The following is a 20,942-nucleotide window of genomic DNA, read 5'->3' on the forward strand; positions in this document are numbered from 1 at the left end:
CTTTTATGAAATTTCATAAGACAGTTCCTTTATATTGGACCCTATTTATTGTTCTGGACATTCCCTAAACCCTGTGGGTCTTAAACATATTTACCCTTCAAGGTGATAAATGACGATGAAAAAAATGAAATAAAATAAAAAATCTTTTAAAAATTGGAAAAAAATATATTTACCCTTCAAGTTGAGAAAATTTACTTGTCTTGTTTCTTTGATAATTTCTTTTTTTTCTCTGTTCTATCTTTCTGAGACTTCTGTTATTCAGATGTCACACTTCCTGTTTTGTAATTTTAATTATCATTTTTTTCTTTCCTATAAATAGATGAATTTATATCTTTGTACCTTTAGTCTACTATTCTTTCGTTCCATTCATTACTCTGCTTCCTGTAAGTTCCTGTTTTTGTGTTTGGTCTTTTTCTTTCACGTTAGATATTTGCTTACATGCTTGGTGGTTCTTAGTAATTGTCTCATATTTAGAAGTGAAGCAATGAGCCCGGCCTGTGTGGCTCAGTGGATTGAGCGTCGTCCCAGGGACTGAGAGCTCCTGGTTCGATTTCAGAGCAGGGCACACGCCCGGGTTTCAGGCTCGATCCCCAGTAGGGGGCGTGCAGGAAGCAGCCGATTGATGTTTCTCTCACATCAATGTTTCTATCTCTCTCTCTCTCTTCCCCTCTCTTTCGAAATCAGTAAAAACCTATTTTTTAAAAACAGTGCAGCAGTGTGAGCTGATTATACGCTCTGTGTGCATACATGAGAAATGTTGCTTGGTGGGTTTCACTGTAGTGTGATAAGGTAGTGAGGGGACCTTTTACTACAGAATTTTGATATCTGTAGTTCTAATTTCACAGAATATATTCCCCAGAGGAGAAATCCTCCAACCTCCTGTTTGTTGAGTTACTTCATGGCCACCTGTGTTCTGACAGCTGAGCGAGGCAGAAGGAACTAGGGGCTCTCAGAACTCAGTCTGCTGAATTTCACTTAGTTACCCTGTTTTCAACAATGCCATATCTCCACCCTTCACGATTTCTGGTGTCTGTGAGTTCACGGATTTCTGTTTTAATTTCCGTTGCTTCCAGGGTAAGGTTAGAGAGAAGTAATTCCTGGATGCAGATGGTAGAGAGGTTCTGGAAATTCAACTGCTCCTTATACAAAATTTTAATTAATCCTCTTGTTTTCAACTCCATCCACACTTATACCTTCAAAGCCCTTAGTACTTCCTTTCCTGAGCTTTTCTGGTGATCTAAAACTAACTGGCTTTTGTATTATTGGTTTCTACCATCACTATATCACCAATTGCCAGTTTAAGTGCCTGCTTTCTTTATTCTGGGGTCTGATCACTGTTCCCTCCCTTTTCTTTTTGTCTTTGTGAGTTACATCATTTTTTAAAATTCATTTTCAAATACTTTTAAGGTTTTCAAGAGGGAGCATAGGTAAAGAGTATATTCAGTAACCATGTTCAACTTCAGATTCTGTATTCCATATTTTAGAATATGTTTATTTGTTTACTGTTGGTCTTTGTAGGAAAGTTCCAGGACAGGGACCATATCTTTTTTATTTTATTTCCCTTGTACCTCCTGCATTGAGCAGAGTTTACTGAATGAATGAAATGATTTGTAAGAGCTTCCTGCTGAACATTTGACAATTCTAACAGTGTTTTGTTTTGTTTTTTATGTTTTCTCTAGCACATTGTGTTTTTGGTTAAATTTTTGTTGGCTTGGATGATCCCCGATGTTCCGAAAGATGTTCTGGAGAGAATCAAGCGAGAAAAGCTAATGACAGTCAAGATTATCCATGACTTTGAGCTTAAAAAATTAAAAGAGAACTTGATGGTTGATTCTAGTGAATTTGCCAAGGAAGTCATACTTCGGGAGAACAAAGTGCAGCTGGCTAACTGAGCGGTCTAGTCATCAAGACGAGTGAGGAGCTGGGAGCCTGCCGGCTTCCATTTGCCCTGGGTTAGGGCCAGAGGCCAGAAGCCAGGCGTCAGTTTTACCCTGTCTCCTTCTTCTTCGTTTTTCTTTTTTCAACTCAAAGTTTTTGTAAAGTTTTGCAGAGGCCAACTTTGTGAGGTCGGAAGAGTACCACTTGTCTGCTCCATGGCTGGGCCCCCCCCTTAGATATTGTTTTCTGGGATTCTGTAAATAATTGTTTAAAGTGCATGTGGAATCAAAATAGAGAAAATCATGGACTGTTGCAGTTTATAATCCAACATTGGCCTCAGGCTGCCCCAGAGCCCCATGCACCTGCACATTCCCATGGTCTTCTGCTGGCTGGTTTTACGTCTCTTTCCCATCAAGAAAAATGTTGGCACAAAAAGAAAAGAAGTGAAGGGCCCTAAAGGGCCACATTTATCCTGCCATTTTAGACTATGCAAATAAAAACCCAAAATCAGATGACATAAAAAAAAACCTCACATTTTAAACATATCGGGTAAATATCATGGCGAGGGTGTGTTTCTGAAAGTGTCCTGAATGAGTTACGCTTCCATCAGAATCCCAGATAGTCTCTCCAGGTAAATGCAAAATTGATTTTTCAGGAGACCGAACATGTGTGTTTCAACAAAGGACTAACAACTCACTTCTTTAGAGATAATGTTTTGGTAAAAATAGGTTGAAAACTGAGTTATCTTATCTGGAAAAGAGCATTAAGAAGTTCTGAGATTGCTTAAGGACTTCAAGTAAATGAAAGATATTTTAGAGCCCTAAATGTCTAGTCTTAGCAGTTAAGAAATGCAAGACAGTGTATATTGATTAACTTATTGACCTTAATATAAAAATTGTTGAATTATTTTAAAAAATTATTTGTCTTCCACAGTGCCTTTTTTGCATCATGAAGCTTGTTTGAGCATTAGCTATTTCTGTAAGTTAGGTACAGGTTGTTTATGAAATTTGATTTTTTTTTTGTCGTTGTTTAAAACAACTTCCAATCTTTTAATGTGTTTATAATCTTTTGTATTGATTCATCCCTTTATACGATGCTCCATGCCTTGTCCCTATGTCTCTGATGCACAGTGGTATGGTTGGCTGTTGATCTGATGTGATGTAGCATCTGAAATGTAAGCCTGCTTTAGAGAAATTGTTGGTTTCACATCAATCACAGAGTTAAACACCAGAAGTCGATCAACTAAGTAAGAATGAGGTGGTGGATTTGATAGCTAAGTTAAAAAAAAAAAGTTGAATATTTCTCATATACTTAGGTCTATTACACATGTATGCTAATTCTTATTCTTCTTTCCCTTAAAAATGCCATGTATATAATTTTATATATAAATAAAATGATAGAGTGAGAGATAAACTCGATTATATAATACTTGAATCTCTAGTTTTAAATTACACTTAAGTTCCAAAAGAATAGTGTTTTTTAATTGCACATGAAGGAAGAAACTTTATCATAAAAATGTTTTTTGAAGTAGTATTTCATTATTTTTGTGGAATTGTCAGTATTAAGTATATAGCAGGTAGTATTAACTAATTATCAATATTAAGCATTTAGACCTGAAGATTATGAACTTTATGAAACCATGAGACAATTATCCCAATATTGGCAGTAATGATTTGTCATCCACTGGGTAGATTTTATGAACGTTTTTGCAAAATTTGAAATGATCTCATTATTGAAGCATGATTTCATATGTGGCGGAGATATATTTCTTGCTTGAGAAAACCAGTCAGTGTTACTATGAAACAAGCCAAAGATGCAGTATGTTCAGCTTATTAAATAAAACTGCATTACTGTCCTGGCTGGCTTGGCTCAACGGTTAGAGCGTCGGCCCACAGACCAGAGAGTCCTGGGTTCGGTTCCCGCTAAGGGCACGTACCTTGGTTGCAGTTTGTCCCCGGCCCTGGTTGAGGTCGTGTGGGTGGCAACCACTCGATGTGTCTCTCTCACATCGATGTTTCTCTTTCTCTTCCTTCTTTTCTCCCTCCCGCTCCATCTGAAGATAACTGCAAAAACAAACAACAAACAAACTGCATTACTGTGATGTTATACATTGTACACAGCTCTTACTGCTTCCTTCCTGGTGCTAATAAACATCAGAATGTGGAAATCGGTTTCTTACAGCTTTTCATTTTTATGGCCTAACTGTATTTATAGAGCTAGGTTGTAAGAAAGACATATTTACCTCACAGAGTTGTCTGTACTTTGCAATCCTAAACCAGCTCAAGTGTTGGATTTCTAGAATGTATGGACGAGAGGAAATAGTAGTTTTTAAAAGAAATCATTCTTGTGATTGGTATATATTTTTCTTTTAAAATGTTATTGATAGCCCTGGCCGGTTTGGCTCAGCGGTTAGAGCGTTGGCCTGCGGTCCTGAGAGACCCGGGTTCGGTTCCCGCTAAGGGCATGTACCTCGGTTGCAGTTTGTCCCCGGCCCTGGTTGGTCGTGCGGGTGGCAGCCACTCGATGTGTCCCTTTCACATCGATGTTTCCCTCTCTCTCTCTCTTCCTCTCTCTCCCTCCCACTCTGTCTGTACAAAAAAAAAAAAAAAAATGGAAAAATGTCCTCGGGTGAGGATAAAAAATAAATAAATAAATAAAAATAAAATGTTATTGATAATTTGTAGTTATGTTTCAGTGTTCTACCAAGAAGTTTCTCCTAGTTTCACAGATTTTAAAATGAATTACAAGTATTCATCACTTTCTTAAAAGCTTGCTAACCCAAGTCTGAAGCAGAATTGATTCAGATAGATTTGTCTTATCTAATTAAACCTGTTGGTTATTACGGGAGGGCTGAAGTAAGACCACATGCCTATTAAGTGTATGTTGATATGTATCAGTATGACAGGTGTTTTTATCATCCAATCAAACCCATAGTTAGTTTTCCTGGAATGTTCCAGGAAACATTTGAGATTTTATTTGAAATCATTTTAAGGTGCAAATGCTGAAAAATACAGAACTCTTCTCAAATGTCATCTCTAATCCTTGCTTTCATCAGTTTAACTTAGAACATAAGAAACAGAATCCATTTCAAAACATTTAGAGTAATCCATCAAGAAGGGAGAATCTTAATTAAATGGAATGCTGTCTTATTTTTGCTGTTATCTCATAACTCCTCCTGGATTTAACCTTCTTCTTTTATGTAAGCCATTAAGCAAGTTACCAAGGAGAAGAGGGAGTGAAGAGGAGAGGGACAGAGGAAGAAGGAGTTATTCCAGTATTATGTAAATATTCATGGTAATATTTTTTTATAAATAGTGTGGTTCAATGTGTGTGAGACCCCTGCTTTCATCCCCCCCCCCCCAAATATTTGACTGGGTATGTCTTTCCTATGAGTGAATATAGGCCATGCTGTCGACCAATAATAATAATAATAAGTTCTGTTTTTTACTTTTCATTCTTTCAATTTGTGTGTGCACAACGTGTACATGGGGAAGTGAGGATGCAAGTACACAGGGAAGTTGCTCCTAAGGAACAACTCTTAGGAGATTCACATTCACTCAGTGACTAAAGTTATACTTTGAAACTATATTTTGACACGAACTCAGTTTGTTCTTACAGTAAAATGTTGATAAGATTTTTCTGAATTTGAGTGTTCCAAGAGGGTTTTTAGTAATTTTTTTTTTGTTTAGAAACATTAAAATGCATTACATACAACATGTGTAATTCACAAAATTGCATGTTTGTTACATTGAGAGATGCAAATTCTTTGAAACAGGTCAGATGGCCCAGAAAAATTGGAGATGGTGGCTGTTTTTTTTTTTGCCTCTTTATTTTTTCTATTTTGTGAGGTGATGTAGGTGAATAGAAAGGCCCAGGGACATAAATAGTATGTTGGGATACTTTCTGAAATTTTTTCTAATTTTGTCTTTCCCCAAAAGAAATCCACAGCCACTTTTGTTGGACTTCTCTGGACTACTTGTGAGAAATGTACATCCCTTGGTCCCACCCTAGCTCGCTAGCAGCTAAAGGAACTCTGGGCAAGGAACCTTGGAAAAATCTTCAGGGTTACAGAATAACTGAGTTGCATTTACTGAAAAACATTAGGCTGAACATAGTGTTATAATTTGCTAGTATATTTTTTAATTGAATTTATTGGGATGACATTGGTTCACAAAACCATATTCTGTAATACCTATAGTAGGTGTGTGAGCCATTTGTCATAAAAATATACTTGAGAACCTAAAAAAAAATCTTCAGGGTTATCTTTTGGGGGCTTAAGGCTGATGAGAATTTCATAAAAATGCCAAATTCCCTACCCTCAAACATTTTTTGTAATAATGTGAAACATGCACTTACCATTCCAACCCATTAGGGAAGTATACCAAGTCATGTAGACTCGGGATTTCCAAATTTGTAGAAGCCCTCTAATTCTGCAGAGTGCAGAAGTAATTGAAATCTTACACCCTATGAGCCCTAAACCCGTAGTTTCTACTTAGTAAAAAAAAAGGGGGGGGGGAGGATAAGAGAAAAATGTGTTTGCTTTTATCAATATATTCAAGAAAAGAAAAGCATATACCAGCCAGAAACCAAAGTGAATACATGCCATTCTAAGTGTGTGAAAGACCAAACAGATTTTTAGACAGGTTTTATCGGGACAATAGAAGCGACTACAAATATTGTAGAATAAAGGATTTGTTATAGAAGAGAGGTCTTTTGAAATTGTGGAAGGAACCGGGAAGTAATGGTCGGAAGGGAGACCTGGAGGGTCCGAGAACAGATACCGTCCGCTCTGCTGCAGTAGGTGGACAAATCGCAGCACACACGGGAGTTCAAGAGCTGACGTGGGTCTGGGAAGGAAAGCTATTGAAGAAGCCTATGGGAAGCCGTTGCTTCTGTAAGGCTACTGCTGTGAGTCTGCAGCCACACTTCACACTCGGGCTTCGGGCCACTGCTGGTCAGGGAGCCTGGGTGTGGACTGGAAAACAGTGAGATCAAGCAGGAGCCCACTGGATGGTTCTCTTTCTGTGTGTCAATCACTGTATCTGGCCTCCTTCAGAGAGAAATAGCTGCTACTTCCCTTCTGTCTTGCTCTTGCAAATCTGACCTGACACCATATAAGAAAGACTACTTGGAAAAGGAGCTCCAGCTTAACCAAGCTGATACAGTACAAACTACCGTATGGACAAACAAAACTATTGACTCTTGGTCTTCTGAACAATGTAATTAAAAAATAGACTTAATTTGCCTTCATGGAATGTTGTACTGAATAACTGAAGAATAGGATTTCCTTTCAAGCACATTCTAAACATGTACAAAATCTGACCAAATACCAGGTCATTAAAAAAAAGGAAAAGAAAACTCAGCAAATTTCAAAGGACTAAAACCAATTAGATCATTTTCTCTGATCACAATAAAGTGAAACTAGAAAACAATAAGAAGATAACTAGGAAAATTACATAACAAATTTTGAAATATACCAAAAAGGTAATAAAAAATAATTTTAATTACATGGTATCAAATATACTGTATAGTTCAAATTTTGTGAGTACACTGAATACTTGTAGGTTTTTAGGGGTAATGCATAGCCTCTAATTAATCTATTAAAGAGAATAAAATAAAAAACTTCAAAGCATTGAAAGAAATTGGAGAATAGCAATGTAAATAAAAGAAAGATCAGTTTTAGGAGGAAAAATTCATGGAAAGGATCAGAAAACCTTATTCTCAATAGAATATATTAGACTCATCCCTATATAATCAGAAACAATAAATTACACTTTTATTAATAATACCCGGAACTTTGTTCAGACCACTGAAACCCTGAAAACAACTAGAAGGATTGGCTAAATGCTTTAAAATTTTGATTGAAAGTATCAGAAAAGTATAAGGCATAGGGAGACTTGTAGCCATAAAGGACCAATATCTAGGAAAGGAGAGAAAAATGGAGAGAGGTAAGTCTGTGTAAAACAGCTAATAAACACTTGGAAATGTACTCGTAATTATTAGTAATCAGGGAAATACAAATTAAAACCACAGTGAGATACCTTAGCACACTCTCTAGAATGGCAAATTTTTTGTTTTGTTTTGTTTTGTTTTAAGTCAGTACCAAGGGTTGGCAAAGATGGAGCTACTGAAACTCTCATATGCGGTTGATGGGAATATAAAATAGTACAATTACCATTGTTCGGAAAACACATTGGCAGTGTGTTTAAAAAGTTAAATAGGTACTTTTTATATGACCTAGCAGTCCCCAGAAAATAAAAACATATACTTTGAAGACTCATACTCAAATATTTATAGCAGCTTTATTCTTAATGGCCAAAAACTATAAATAACTTCAAGACCCTGGCTAGTTTGGCTTAGCAGTTGGAGCATCGGCCTGTGGACCAGAGAGTCCCGGGTTCAGTTCCCACTAGGGGCACGTACCAAAAAAAAAAAAACAAAAAACTTCAAGGTCCAACAAAAATTAATGATAAACTGGCATATATATACAATGGAATAGAAAAAAGGAATTAATTACTAATATTTTGAACAACATGGATGAATATAAAAAATATTCTTAGTGAAAGAAGTCATATAACAGAGTATATACTGTATGGTTCCAATAATATGAAATTCTACAACAGGCAAATGTATAGTTTCAGAAAAATAGATCAAGGACACGGCTAGGTGTAGGGAAAGGACTTACAGGAAAAAAGTCATGAGGAAAGATTTAGGGATAAAGGAAATATTCTACCCTTTTTTTGTTGTTGTTGTTAATCCTCACCCGAGGATACTCTTTCACTGATTTATTTGATAGAGTGGAAGGAAGGGAGGGAGAGAGAGAATGAGAGAGGGAGAGAGAGAGAAACATCGATGTAAGAGACACACATCCATTGGTTGCTTCCCACATGACTCCAACTGGGGTCAGGGATCAAACCTGAATTTCTGAAAAATAAAATTTAGTGATAATGATCCAATGTTATCTTCCGGTAGAGCAGGTAGTTTCAACGGATGGTACCTCCTATCCCTGAAAATGTTCTTTGTCCCCAGGCTAAGACTCTTTGAGTCTTTTTTTGCTATTTTGTTTCTCACAAAATGTTCTAAGAAGACTTCTAGACCCACTCTGGTACTCTGGCAAAATCTAGCCTTTCTTAGAAACTTTAGTGCCAGGATAGTGGGAATCAGAAGGGAGAAATATGCATTTGATTATGTGCTGCTGGACACTATGCTAAGTCAAGCACTTGACATATTATATACCACTTATTTGTCAACACAATTCTGTAAAATAGGGATTATATCTTTATATCATATGTAAAGAAACTAAGGCAAAGTCGTTTGCTTCCCTGGCTGGTTTGGCTCAACAGTTAGAGTGACTGCCCGTGGACCAAAGAGTCTCAGGTTCCATTCTGGTCAAGAGCATGTACCTCGAATGCGGTTCGTCCCCAGTCCTGGTCAGGGTTGTACGGGAGGCAACTAGTCGATGTGTCTCTCTCACATTGATGTTCCTCTCTCTCTCTCTATCCCTCCCTCCCTTCCACTCTATCTAAAAACCAAAGGAAAGCCCTGGCTGGTTTGGCTCAGCGGTTAGAGCGTCGGCCTGCGGTCCTGAGAGACCCGGGTTCGGTTCCCGCTAAGGGCATGTACCTCGGTTGCAGTTTGTCCCCGGCCCTGGTCGGTTGTGCGGGTGGCGGCCACTCGATGTGTTCCTTTCACATCGATGTTTCTCTCTCTCTGTTCCTCTCTCTCCCTCCCACTCTACCTGAACAAAAAATGGAAAAATGTCCTCCGGTGAGGATAAAAAAAATAAAATAAAATAAAATAAAATAAAATAAAATAAAATAAAAACCAAAGGAAAAATATCCTCGGTGGGTGAGGATTAACAACAACAAAAAACACAAGTCAGGTAATGTGTGTTCTTAACCACTTGCTTTTCATACTGGACTTTCAACTTTTATTACTCTTTTCTTTCTTATATCCATCATTTTTTTTCCTCTTTCAATTATCTGATCAGAACACAACCCAATGTAACTTCTCACCACTGATAACTGTCTCATTCCTTGTTTGGAAGAGAGATAAAATGTTCTAACCTATCTTTTCTAGGACCATTTCTGCAGAGTCAGGACATAAAGTTTTGAAGGAACAAAAAAAGACATGACATAATTCTTTAGCTCTACAGAAATCTGTGCTGCAGCAGAAATTATCCACCAGCTTTTACATAGCAATTTTAACCATTTAAAATTCTTTTATATCTTTAGTTTATAATATATTAAAATATAGCAATATCTTTACTCTCATATTTCATTAAAATTTTAACAAGCAACTAGTATGAGATAGAATCACACACACAAAAATGAGAAAACAGCTCAAAACACAGATGAATGAGGCTATGTGGGAAAAGAAGACAGGAAATCCAAGGCAATTAAGGTTTGCCACCGTCATAGATACTGCCAATCTACATTATTGGCAGAGAAATATGAAGTCACATACTACTGAGTGACAAACAAGAAGGTTACATAACAGCATGACTGACATGAGCCCGTGTCAGTGAAGACAGCTACTTAATGGAATATAATGACCTAAAACTAGACATTTATTACCTGAGGTACAAGATATTTTATAGATGGGCAGTTTCGGCCCTTGCTCATTGTTTTACCTATGCCAGCAAAAACGCCAGCTCCTCCTTTCCTTCCACTCTGTCGTCATCCTTCACTGTTGATTTTTATTCTCATTTTCATGTATAAAATGGTCATTATATCTCTAATGGTTACGGTGGTGTTTGAAGCAGAAGAGAGTGTGTTAGTCAGGAACCTTAGTTCAAGGCAGTAAATTCATTCATGCTGGTTTAACCTTAAAAGTGATATACGGTGTCTTCAGCAACTCACGCAACCATTGGAAGGGGGTGGGGGATGGGGGGGAGTTCAGCCCCTAGAGAACATTTCAAAATCCCACTGCAGGACACACCACAAGCTTCCAGAAACTTGGTTCACTGGAACTTGAGTTTGCCACTAAACTTACATCCACTCTGTGACCCCAGCCAGACGGTCACCACTAGTCCAGGTCTGCCGAGTACTGAGCAGGTTCCGGAGGACCTGAGACTTTTAGTGGCAAACTGTGAAAGCCCTTGGCAAGCCACCTCTAGGAAACGACCATCGTTGCCACTGACGATTCCAAAACCCAGGTTTCTCAGCCATCAATCACCTGCAGTAACAAACGGGAACCCACGTGGGCGCTGTTTCCCGGAGCACCGCCTCTCAGGTCGTTCGGGTGAGGGCGGCGGTGGACGGGGCGTCCGTGGGGCTGGAACTGCACGTCCAGGTACAGCATCCCGGCTTCTGCTTCAGGAAATTCAAAAGATAAGGAGCAGTCATGAACACAGCAAAGGTCTACCTCAAAGGGTGAGGGGGCAGAGGAAGTTTGCACGATATCCGTGGAGGGGTCCACCAGCCACGTCTGCCACGAGGACACACGCCCACCTGGACCCTTTCTATGCCGACACCAAGTGTCTGCAGCAGCATTTTCCTGCTGTTGTGTTTTTTATGTTTTCGTTCGCTCCTTTGAGATAAGGTCTGAAGATCCGCATCAGAATTGCCACAGATAACAAAACAAAAACAAAACAAAAAACCAAACTCCTGATATTTTAAATTTAGAATCCTTGACCCATCCTGGAAATGTAAGTCACAGTCCCTGGGAGTTGAGGTCCGAGGGGAATCTGTCTGCCCCCTGAAAGTAGATTAAAAACCTGCGTGATTCATGACTCACTTTAAAAAGGAAGCGACACTTCCACCATCGTTTTAAACTGGGTCAGTCTGACGGCGAAGCGGGGCCACTAAAATTGTCACTACTGCTGGAGGCAGAGTGGGTATTCCATGCTCTTCAATGGGCATTTCTGTTCCAGAACACCAATGCGTTCTTAGGGTGGTGAACAATTTTAACGCCGCCTTTTCATGTGCACGAAACATTGTTTTTTCTCTGGACTGCAGAGAAGCACATAACAGCTGCAAAGTCCTAATGAGTTTCTAACACTCCTCACACCATCTAACACTCCTCACACCGAGGGCTGTCGCCTGAGGTCACTATCCGCTGAGGAACCAGACTTGCTGCGCCTTATCTTCTCCACTGCCCTTCCAGAAGCCTTTCTCCATCGCCAACATCCCCCACCCTCGCCCCCGCCCCAGGACTAGAGACCAATTGAATTCTCTGAACGTTAAAAGTTCTGGTTCTAAATGAAATTGTAAAGGTTATAATAGAGGGAATTACCTGGGGGCAGTGGTGGTAAGCGGCTGTCCAGTTCTTTTGGTTAGAGAAAATCTCTGGAGAACAAGGTCACTGGAATTGCCACACTCTTCTGTGGCACAGGCTGCATTCCTAGATTTGGCCAATTACCTGGCTCATTCATCCACGTACCCAGCTAGATGCCAGAGACTAAAAAATATGTTAATACTAATCGCAGTTTTTAAGCACATAGGATGTGCCAGGCATTGTGAGCTATGTGTTTTGCATACCGGATCTCATGTAATCCTCACAACATTTGCTTGAAGTAAGTAATGTTATTTTAGCCATTTCATATGAGAAAACTGAGACTTGAGCAGATTAGAAACTCACCCTAGGAGGCTTCAGTCCCCGGCACCCTGAGTCCTTATTCATACTACAGAGAGTTCCTGTCCCTGTGGATGTGTAGGGAAGCCGGGTACTGAATGTCAATTACCTGTAATGCATTCAGTTATTATTTGATGGCAACAATTATCATTACACAGTTGTGACAGGGATTGAAAAGAGGGATGGAGGACTTTTTAGATTTTCTTGAGGAAGTCAGAGAATGCCTCCCTGAGGAAGTGACGCCTAAACTGAGGTGCACATGTTTAGAAGGGTTAAGTGAAAAGAGGGAGCACCTTGAACTTTCCAGGCAGCGACACCTGCCCTATAAAAAGAAAAAAAGAAAAGAAGCCAACATTTGTTGATATATTGATAACAACCAGGCTATACTAAGCCCTTTATAAGGATTATATCTTTTAACCCACACAAAACTCTTTAAGGTAATATTATAATCCTCATTTCACGTATGCAGACACTGACACTGGGCATAATTAGTAATGTAACCAAAGCCACCCATCCAGTCAGAGTAGGGCAGGGCGTGGACCCCTGCAGCTGAGCTGTGTATTCTTCATTAACAAGTGTTATAAGTGGAAAAGGATTGCCCCCGACCGCTGGAACCTAGGAGAGGAACACGGGATGACCTCTCCCTCCCAAAAGCAACCAATCCTGCTGACTTCTTGAGTTTGGACTTCTGGTTTCTGAAACAGGAAAAATACATAAATTTCTGTTATTTATCATGGTAATTTGTTATGGCAGCCCTAGGAAACTTATACAATATCCTTTGCCATAAGAGGAGCCTAGTGATAAAGATTAGGAGGATTGATTTATTCAACCTTGTTCACGTTTATAATGTTTGTCAGACACCATGGCAAGAATTATGGAAAATGCACAGGATGCCCTGAAGGACTCCGTTTTCAAACAGTCAATGGTAGAAAGTGATGAATGTCAAATAAGAGATTTAGATAAATAATAACCATGAATATAATAATTGCTCTTATATATTAAGTACGTATGTACCAGGCACTGTGAAAAGTGGCTAACGTGCATTATTTAAGCGATTCTGTTAAAGGTAGCTCTACCTTATTCCATTTAACAGGTAAGAAACAACAGCACGAGGAACTATAATTACAGTGCTCGCGGATGTACGTTTCTTCCCATGACAGTGCTGGATCTCAGTGTCCAGTGAGGGGATGAAAGAAGGCACTACGTTAAAGAGAATGCATTTGCCCTGGGTCTTGAATGATGAGTGATGTGGACACTGGTGGGCGAGGGAAAGAGAAGTGGCATTGGGAGGACAGCGATGGTGAGCACAGGCAGAAGAGCAGGGGGTGGGGCTTTTGTGAGCCACAGAGTGCTCTGATTCATTGGCGTGTGGAGAACACTAAAGAGAAAAATCACCTTGGAACGGGAGCTTCAGAACAGTTGTCGGCCAATGAGAAGGTGGCAGGAAGAACTGGGAAAATTCCTTATGATATTACATATTCTAAGAAAAAATTTTGAAGTCTTTAAAGAAGCCAATACTTTCAATCTTTCTAATATCTTGTTCTATAATCACCCTCTTGACCCTACTGATCCCATCCTTCTTCCAGTGTTTTTACTTTAGATTCTAAAACTTGGCTCTGTTTGTCCATTTTTGTTTCACGCATTCATGCATCTATCCAAATACATTTCAGGTGATGTATTAAGATTCTCCCCATTGAAAGTAATGGAAATCCCAGCTCAAACTGGCTTATGTATTAATAAAGAGGGATTGATTGACTAAAACATCTGGGCAGTCGGTCTAGTTACAGAGCAGGTCCAAGGTGTGGTTTGACAGATCTCTGATTCTTCCTCCACAATAAGTAACAGACAGGATTGGCACGGAATACCCCACCCATCTAGTGAATGACCACAGCCTCTCGAGTCTGCACAATAAGACCTATCAGCTATGGTTCTCATAAGAGTGTCTTTACCATCACCATAATCCCTCAGGCAGGCACGAAAAAGGATGCGAGGTGTGGCCCACTTTTTAAACACCAGTTTGTCTGCTATTTTACATTTTATGCTAGTAAAAATGCCACACATATAACACGAATATTATTTGAACCATGCTTACCTGTTTACTTTTTTTTTTCTTTATTGATTTTTACAGAGAGAGGAAGGGAGAGGGAGAGAGAGATAGAAACATCAAAGAGAGAGAACATTGATTGGCCGCCTCCTGCATGCCCCCAACTAGGGATTGGGCCCACAACCTGGGCATGTGCCCTGACTGGGAATTGAACTGGCAACCTCTTGGTGCATGGATCGACGCTCAACCACTGAGCCACACCGGCTGGGCTTACCTATTTACTTTTAAACAATTTAAATCAACCTGCTTTAGGTCAGCCTTTTTAACACAAAAAAAATTTTCTTTTTATTACCACTAAAGGGCAGCCATTAGAAAATATTTATAGTCACCACTGTATTTTGTTATATTTTTGTTGTTATTATTTTTACTTCTCTAAAATTATGATTAAAGTATGCTTACTACAGCAAACATACTCTGTATTTTAAATATTCTGTCTCATTACCTAAGTATGTATTTAGATCTTTACTTTGGAAAATGTCACTCTAAATATTCTATAAGTGAAATCCCTCCACATTCTGCCTCTGATAATTTAACCAACTTGGAAAATAGTATGAAGAAGTTAAACAGAAAATCTCTAGGTGCTTTTCTTCAAGGAAGACAGTATCCCGCAACCTGGAATGACAAACATATGGTACCCAGAGGAAGAGAATCAGTAACCCAGGAAAATGAAAGCAGACTAGGATTTTATAGGTCCCAGAAAGAGAGAGACATTTTAATCAGGAATGATTTCTTCAAGACTCCCAAATATTATATATTATTTGTCATTTAATCTTTTTATGTATCTTGGTCTTCATATTGAAATATATAGTCGTTCTTTTATCCTCTTTACAAGTTACTTATTTTCCTCAATATTCCCTTATACAATCAAACCTTGTACTGTAGAAAAATATTTTTGAGACCTCAAAGACACTAATGCATTCAAAGTCCGTCTCTAGTATATGTATATAGTGTGAAATTCAAAAACATTAGAAAAACTTTTCTGATAATTAATATTTGGTCTCCATTCACTTTAAAACTTGGATTTTCCCAAGGCACAATTGTATGTTGTGAATAGGATTGGCTTTTTTCCCCCTTGAATACAGAAATAAAGAACTGGAATTAAATGTATAAATCTTTCTAAGGGTAAATTATAGAGAGTAAGATGCACACAACAGGACACATTGCGTATGTGATTACTTACATTTGCGGTAGTTAAATATATATTCTTAAGATTACAATGTACATCTATTTAAAACTTCCTGCTTCCAGTTTTTTAATCAGACAGACCTGAGAAATCAGAAGATCTTTTATACTAGTTACATTTTTACACTAGGTCACTAAATGTAGCAGTGCAGACCACTGGGCATTGTATACACAGATGTGGGTACGACAGATTAAATTGTTTCTTCTATCTCTGGCTCTTAAAAAATTATATAATGATAATTTCTTGAAAATATCACTGAGGCCAACACTGCAAAGTCAAATAAAGCCGAACTAAAAACCATCCCCTTAAAAACCCATGATAAGAAAAAATCCACAGCTGAATCATAGAGCTTGTTTGTATAACCTCAACCTGAAAGAACTGTCTGATTATCAGCATCCCATCAAGGTAGCAATTCAAACTCAAATGAAGCCATGTTGTTTAAAAGTTTTTCAAAGCAGTTTTCTCTCTAGGAATGTGCACTCTCTACATTTATTATAAAAAGCTATAAGACTCTGCTGAGTTAATTGGTTTACTGTACCTCTGAAAAGAACCAAATTCACAATAGATGCAAATGTCTCTTGAGTGAATATTTGTTGAAATAATAAATAGAAAACATTGCATTTAAAACAGCCTCAGAATTAACCACCTTGAAATATTTTTAAAATAAATTTTCCTGAAAAACACCTTAGCAATATTTATAAATAGCACTAAATATAATGCCTTATATATGTATATACATACACTCAGTGACAGAAAAGAAAACTTTCAAACAAATTATAATTTTTAAATAGTCATAAAATTATCACAACTCACTCTATTATGATTAGAAAACTTTAACTCATTTTCTCATGTGATTACTATGCCATTTCTAAATCTTAATGGAGTAAAGTTTCTTATACTAACTCTTTGGTTAATTGAGAGATTCTCATAAAAGAAGTTTAATCTAAATGACATTTAGTACTTGGTCAGGTAATAGCAAATATATTGCTCACAACAATACTTTATATTTTTAGCTATAAATTTTAATTTAACAGGTATCAAAAAGGAGAAGGAAAGTATAAAAAAAAAAAGAGGATGAGGAGGAGAAAAAGAAGAAAACAGTTCAGTAGTTTTAATTATGTAATTAAGGACGATTGTTTCTAAAATAATAACATATCTTTCCACCAGAGGGCAACATTAGCAAGACATTTAAATGATCTCTCAAAAGTATTTCCTCACACAAAGACATAAACAAATGAAAACCCATCACAGTGCTATTAGGTAATATCTTATGTGAACTTTAAAGAATACTATAAAGAAATTATTTAAACAATTGCATATAAATCTTAAAATCTACTAATAGTAAAACAAACAATTTTATTCTCCTCTAACTATATAAGATAGAACTTTGAAAAAGAAGCACATTTCTTATATAATTGGCATTTTTCTCAGTTTATTATTAATACTCAGATTATATACATAATAAAACCTCAGAGTCAAAGAAACAAAGAAACATGGTATTACGTTAGTGAATAGATTAATAAAAAAGTCATAGAATTTTATAAGTGGAAGTCATGATAGAGATTACTTACTACAAGCATTCATTTGCACAAATTAGAAAACTGAAGTTTATTAAAGCTAAGTGATTGATTCAAAGTTATAGGGATGATAACCAGCAAAGTCAAGACCCAAATCCAGGTCAGCTGATTTTTTACATTTCACGCTCTACACTGCTGATATTCAAAGTGTGATCTATGGGCAAGCAGCTCTGGAAACTTATTTGAATTGCTGAATCTTGGGCTCCACTGTAGACCCAAAGAGTTAGAATCTGTATTTTAACCAGATCTTAAATGGTGACAAACTACTCGTAACACAAGCTGCTTCTTCATCGCTGGTTGCATAACTTCAGGCAATTCATTAAATCTCATTTTCCTTCGCAATAAAATGGGAATAAAACTAGTTTATTTCAAAGAATAATTATAAGGAATAAATGAAATCATGTAAGTGAAAGTCATTTGTAAACTGCAATATGCCACACACATCAGTTATAGTCAATGAAACCTTTTATTTTTAAGAATGCTTGGTAGGAGGGGATAATTCTCCTATAGGAAGAGGTGTCTAATAATTCAATTGAAGGTACTGTTAAAATTGGATGGAAGATACTGGTGAGACAGGAGAGTGTCCAGAGAATGAAAGACTTTTTTAATATCACTAAATTAATGCCAGATGTATAACTACTAATATTTTCTTGCATAAAGACAAATCTGGTGGACTTAAAGTCACAAAAGCACCTGGTCAGTGTTTGGATGTTGGAACCACACTCGAAGAAAATTTGTTGGATTAGTAAGTAGTGTCTGAGTAGATGTCTCTTATTTTGGGAGTAGCTATTAATTTAAGAATGGCCTAAATGGAATTCTTTGGTCTCAGGTGGCCTAGAAACAATTCTTGTAATTTTCCACATACGGCATTTTCCATTTGTTTATGACTGTGCTCAAGATGTCCCCTCTGGCTGGGATGCTTTCCGCGTACCATTACCTGTCTCCACTCAGTTCCACTAGGCTGCCATCCTCTTCCTAGGGCTGTTTTGCTTAAGACAGACAAAAAAAAAAAAAATCACCTCCTAAAATCTTTTCTGTCTGTATATGTTCACTCTCAGGCTGGATTACTTGTTCGATTTTATCTGCAATTATTTGTAATTGTATTTATGTCTGTTTCCCATGTGGCTTGTGAGATTTTTCAGGGGACATTCCCAGAATCTAGTGGAATTCTAGACACTAAATGAATATTTTTAGAGTGAGTAAATCAATATTCGCAGTATTCTTATTCACCCACCCCACCCTGTTATTAAGAGAATGCAGGAGAGATACAAATGACATTCATTTCAATAAAGGTGAATGTAATATTTGACTCTAGAAACAATGCTTTTATGTTGGATTTGTATTGCTTGATGCCCCCTCAGATATATATAGTGCATACTTAATAATTAGATGGCTTAGATTGTTAGACATTTGTGGTAAACCTTAAACAGGAGTGCTTAGAAGAATCATTTTTATATCATCATCCAAACTTCACAGATATTTAACTTCTATTTTTTGCACAACTTTCCAGAATTTCAAAATCATAGGTATTCCTAAATTACATGTAATAAATTTTGTCACTAAACATTTGAAAAACAGATATTTTGAAAAGTACCTAGATGAGCCACATCCCGACTAGCTTGAATCTTTTGTTTGGAAGAAGGTAGTTTAATGTGTTGGGTTTGTTGTTGTTGTTGTTGTTGTTTTCTTCTTGTGCTTGATCACCTTTGGGGAGAGATATTATTTTGAGGCATTCCAGAGCTTTAGAAATATATTTCATTGTTTTATAGAAGATATACTTTAATTCACATTTATATGATAACTATCAAATTTAACAATAGTAGACGGTATTAGTTACTTTTAACAACTCTTTTCAGCTATCCATTCTGTAAGTGTATGTGTGTGTACACATATATGTATATGTGTGTATATATATATATGTGTGTGTGTGTGTACACATATATATGTATATATGTGTGTGTGTGTGTGTATATATATATATATATATATATATATATATATATATATATATAAAATCTCCATTGTATTATTTGGCCTATTCAGGGAACATTCTTCCATGATTCCGTATTTAGATTCATACTTCTGAGATTTGGTCCCAGGATTCCTAAGAAAAATCTACTCCCCCTGTTGGTTTAAATAAAATCCAAAGATTTCAACCTTGAGAATATGGTTCAAGGGCAAACTGTTTTGTTCATTTGCCTGAGTTGCATCTAAGAGAATTGTGAGTCATGTAAAATGCATTAGTAATTAACATTAAGCTAGCAGAGTCTTCTTGCTTTACTTAATGAAATACATTCATTGATGCTATACCTATATATGTGAAAACAAAAGTATTAACATGAATATAATCCTCCTTTAGGATAAAAGAATATAAAAATCACATTTTAAAGGAATATAAGTAATTTAAAGTAAATTTTGAAAATATTCTTAGTAATTATTTATTGACAGGCACAATGTATGACCACAAATTTCATGAGTATATTGATATTTCAGTAGTGTACTGTGAATTTGTTAAGTAAAGAATCATAAAATTCCAAGGGTTATATATTAAACTACCTGTCTTTCATTTAACCAAGGACACTGGAGTTGCAGATATTTTTTTCTTTCTCTTTCCCTTCTTTCCCTTTCTCTCCTTTCTCTCTCCCTTTACCCCCTTCCTTTCTTCCTTCCTTCCCTCCCTCCCTCCCTCCCTCCCTCCCTCCTTCCTTCTTTACTTCTTTCCTTCCTCCCTCCCTTCCTTCCCTCCTTCCTCCTTCCCTCCCTCCCTCCTTCCGTCCTTCCTTCCTTCCTTCCTTCCATCCCTCCTTCCCTCCTTCCTTCCCTCCCTCCCTCCTTCCTTCCCTCCCTCCATCCCTCCTTCCCTCCTTCCTTCCCTCCCTCCCTTCTTCCTTCCTTCCTTCCTTCCTTCCTTCCTTCCTTCCTTCCTTCCTTCCTTCCTTCCTTTCTTCCTTCCTTCCTTTTTTCCTCCCTTCCTATCAGAGGTTAAAATAAAATACATGAACAATACAATTATGCAATTTTCGTACATATATTTTATATACAAGGGAGCCCAGGTGCCCCAGAATACCAAAAACATATGTAAAATATCTTGAACCTTCCTTTCTTGCAACAAACAGATTTTGTGTGCTGGGAAAACTGTAGACTAGAAGTAACTTGTCAATTTTTAATAAAGTCTTCCTTCTTTGCAGAGCCAAATGCACCATTCTTTCTGCAGACTCTGGAGATGATGACATCTTCCCACTTGGTCTCAATAGCATTCATTTATGAAGGTTCCCCAGAAGGGTTCTTGGTCAGGGCAATCCGCCCAACTCCCCTAGAAAGTTGGCAATCTGGTCAGCCAAAAAAAAAAGCTTCCCCATTTCCTGAAACGTGCTCTGTCCATGGTGCTGAACCATTCTGCTGAGATGCGCCCAGACAGCGCTGTCAGCGGTACTGAAAAAATCTTCCCTGAAGCTGCCCAAATCAGAACAGTGTATCTGTTATTTACTCACGTCCTCAAAGACCAGCAAGCTTTCTCCATCTTAATTCACTCTACCGCAGAGCAGAGTTGCGCCGGCGTGATGGGAGGAGATCATAGGCAAGGAGAAAAAACTAATAGCAGCATTGCTCACCTGAGACCTCAGAT

At 37.6% G+C, this 20,942-nt stretch overlaps 1 protein-coding gene across 2 annotated transcripts in view; it reads left to right on the forward strand.

The window, feature by feature from the left end:
- ANO5 (anoctamin 5) overlaps positions 1-3,238 on the forward strand; it is a 78,819-nt gene extending 75,581 nt beyond the window's left edge. For both annotated transcript variants that reach the window (XM_036260119.1, XM_036260120.1), the window contains exon 22: positions 1,680-3,238. In XM_036260119.1, coding sequence (XP_036116012.1) covers positions 1,680-1,892 — 213 coding nt within the window. In that variant the 3' untranslated portion in view covers positions 1,893-3,238. The remainder of the gene's footprint in view (positions 1-1,679) is intronic.
- Positions 3,239-20,942: the final 17,704 nt, after the last annotated feature.

Source organism: Molossus molossus, unplaced genomic scaffold (assembly GCF_014108415.1).
Source record: "Molossus molossus isolate mMolMol1 unplaced genomic scaffold, mMolMol1.p scaffold_m16_p_13, whole genome shotgun sequence".
Classification (NCBI taxonomy): domain Eukaryota; kingdom Metazoa; phylum Chordata; class Mammalia; order Chiroptera; family Molossidae; genus Molossus; species Molossus molossus.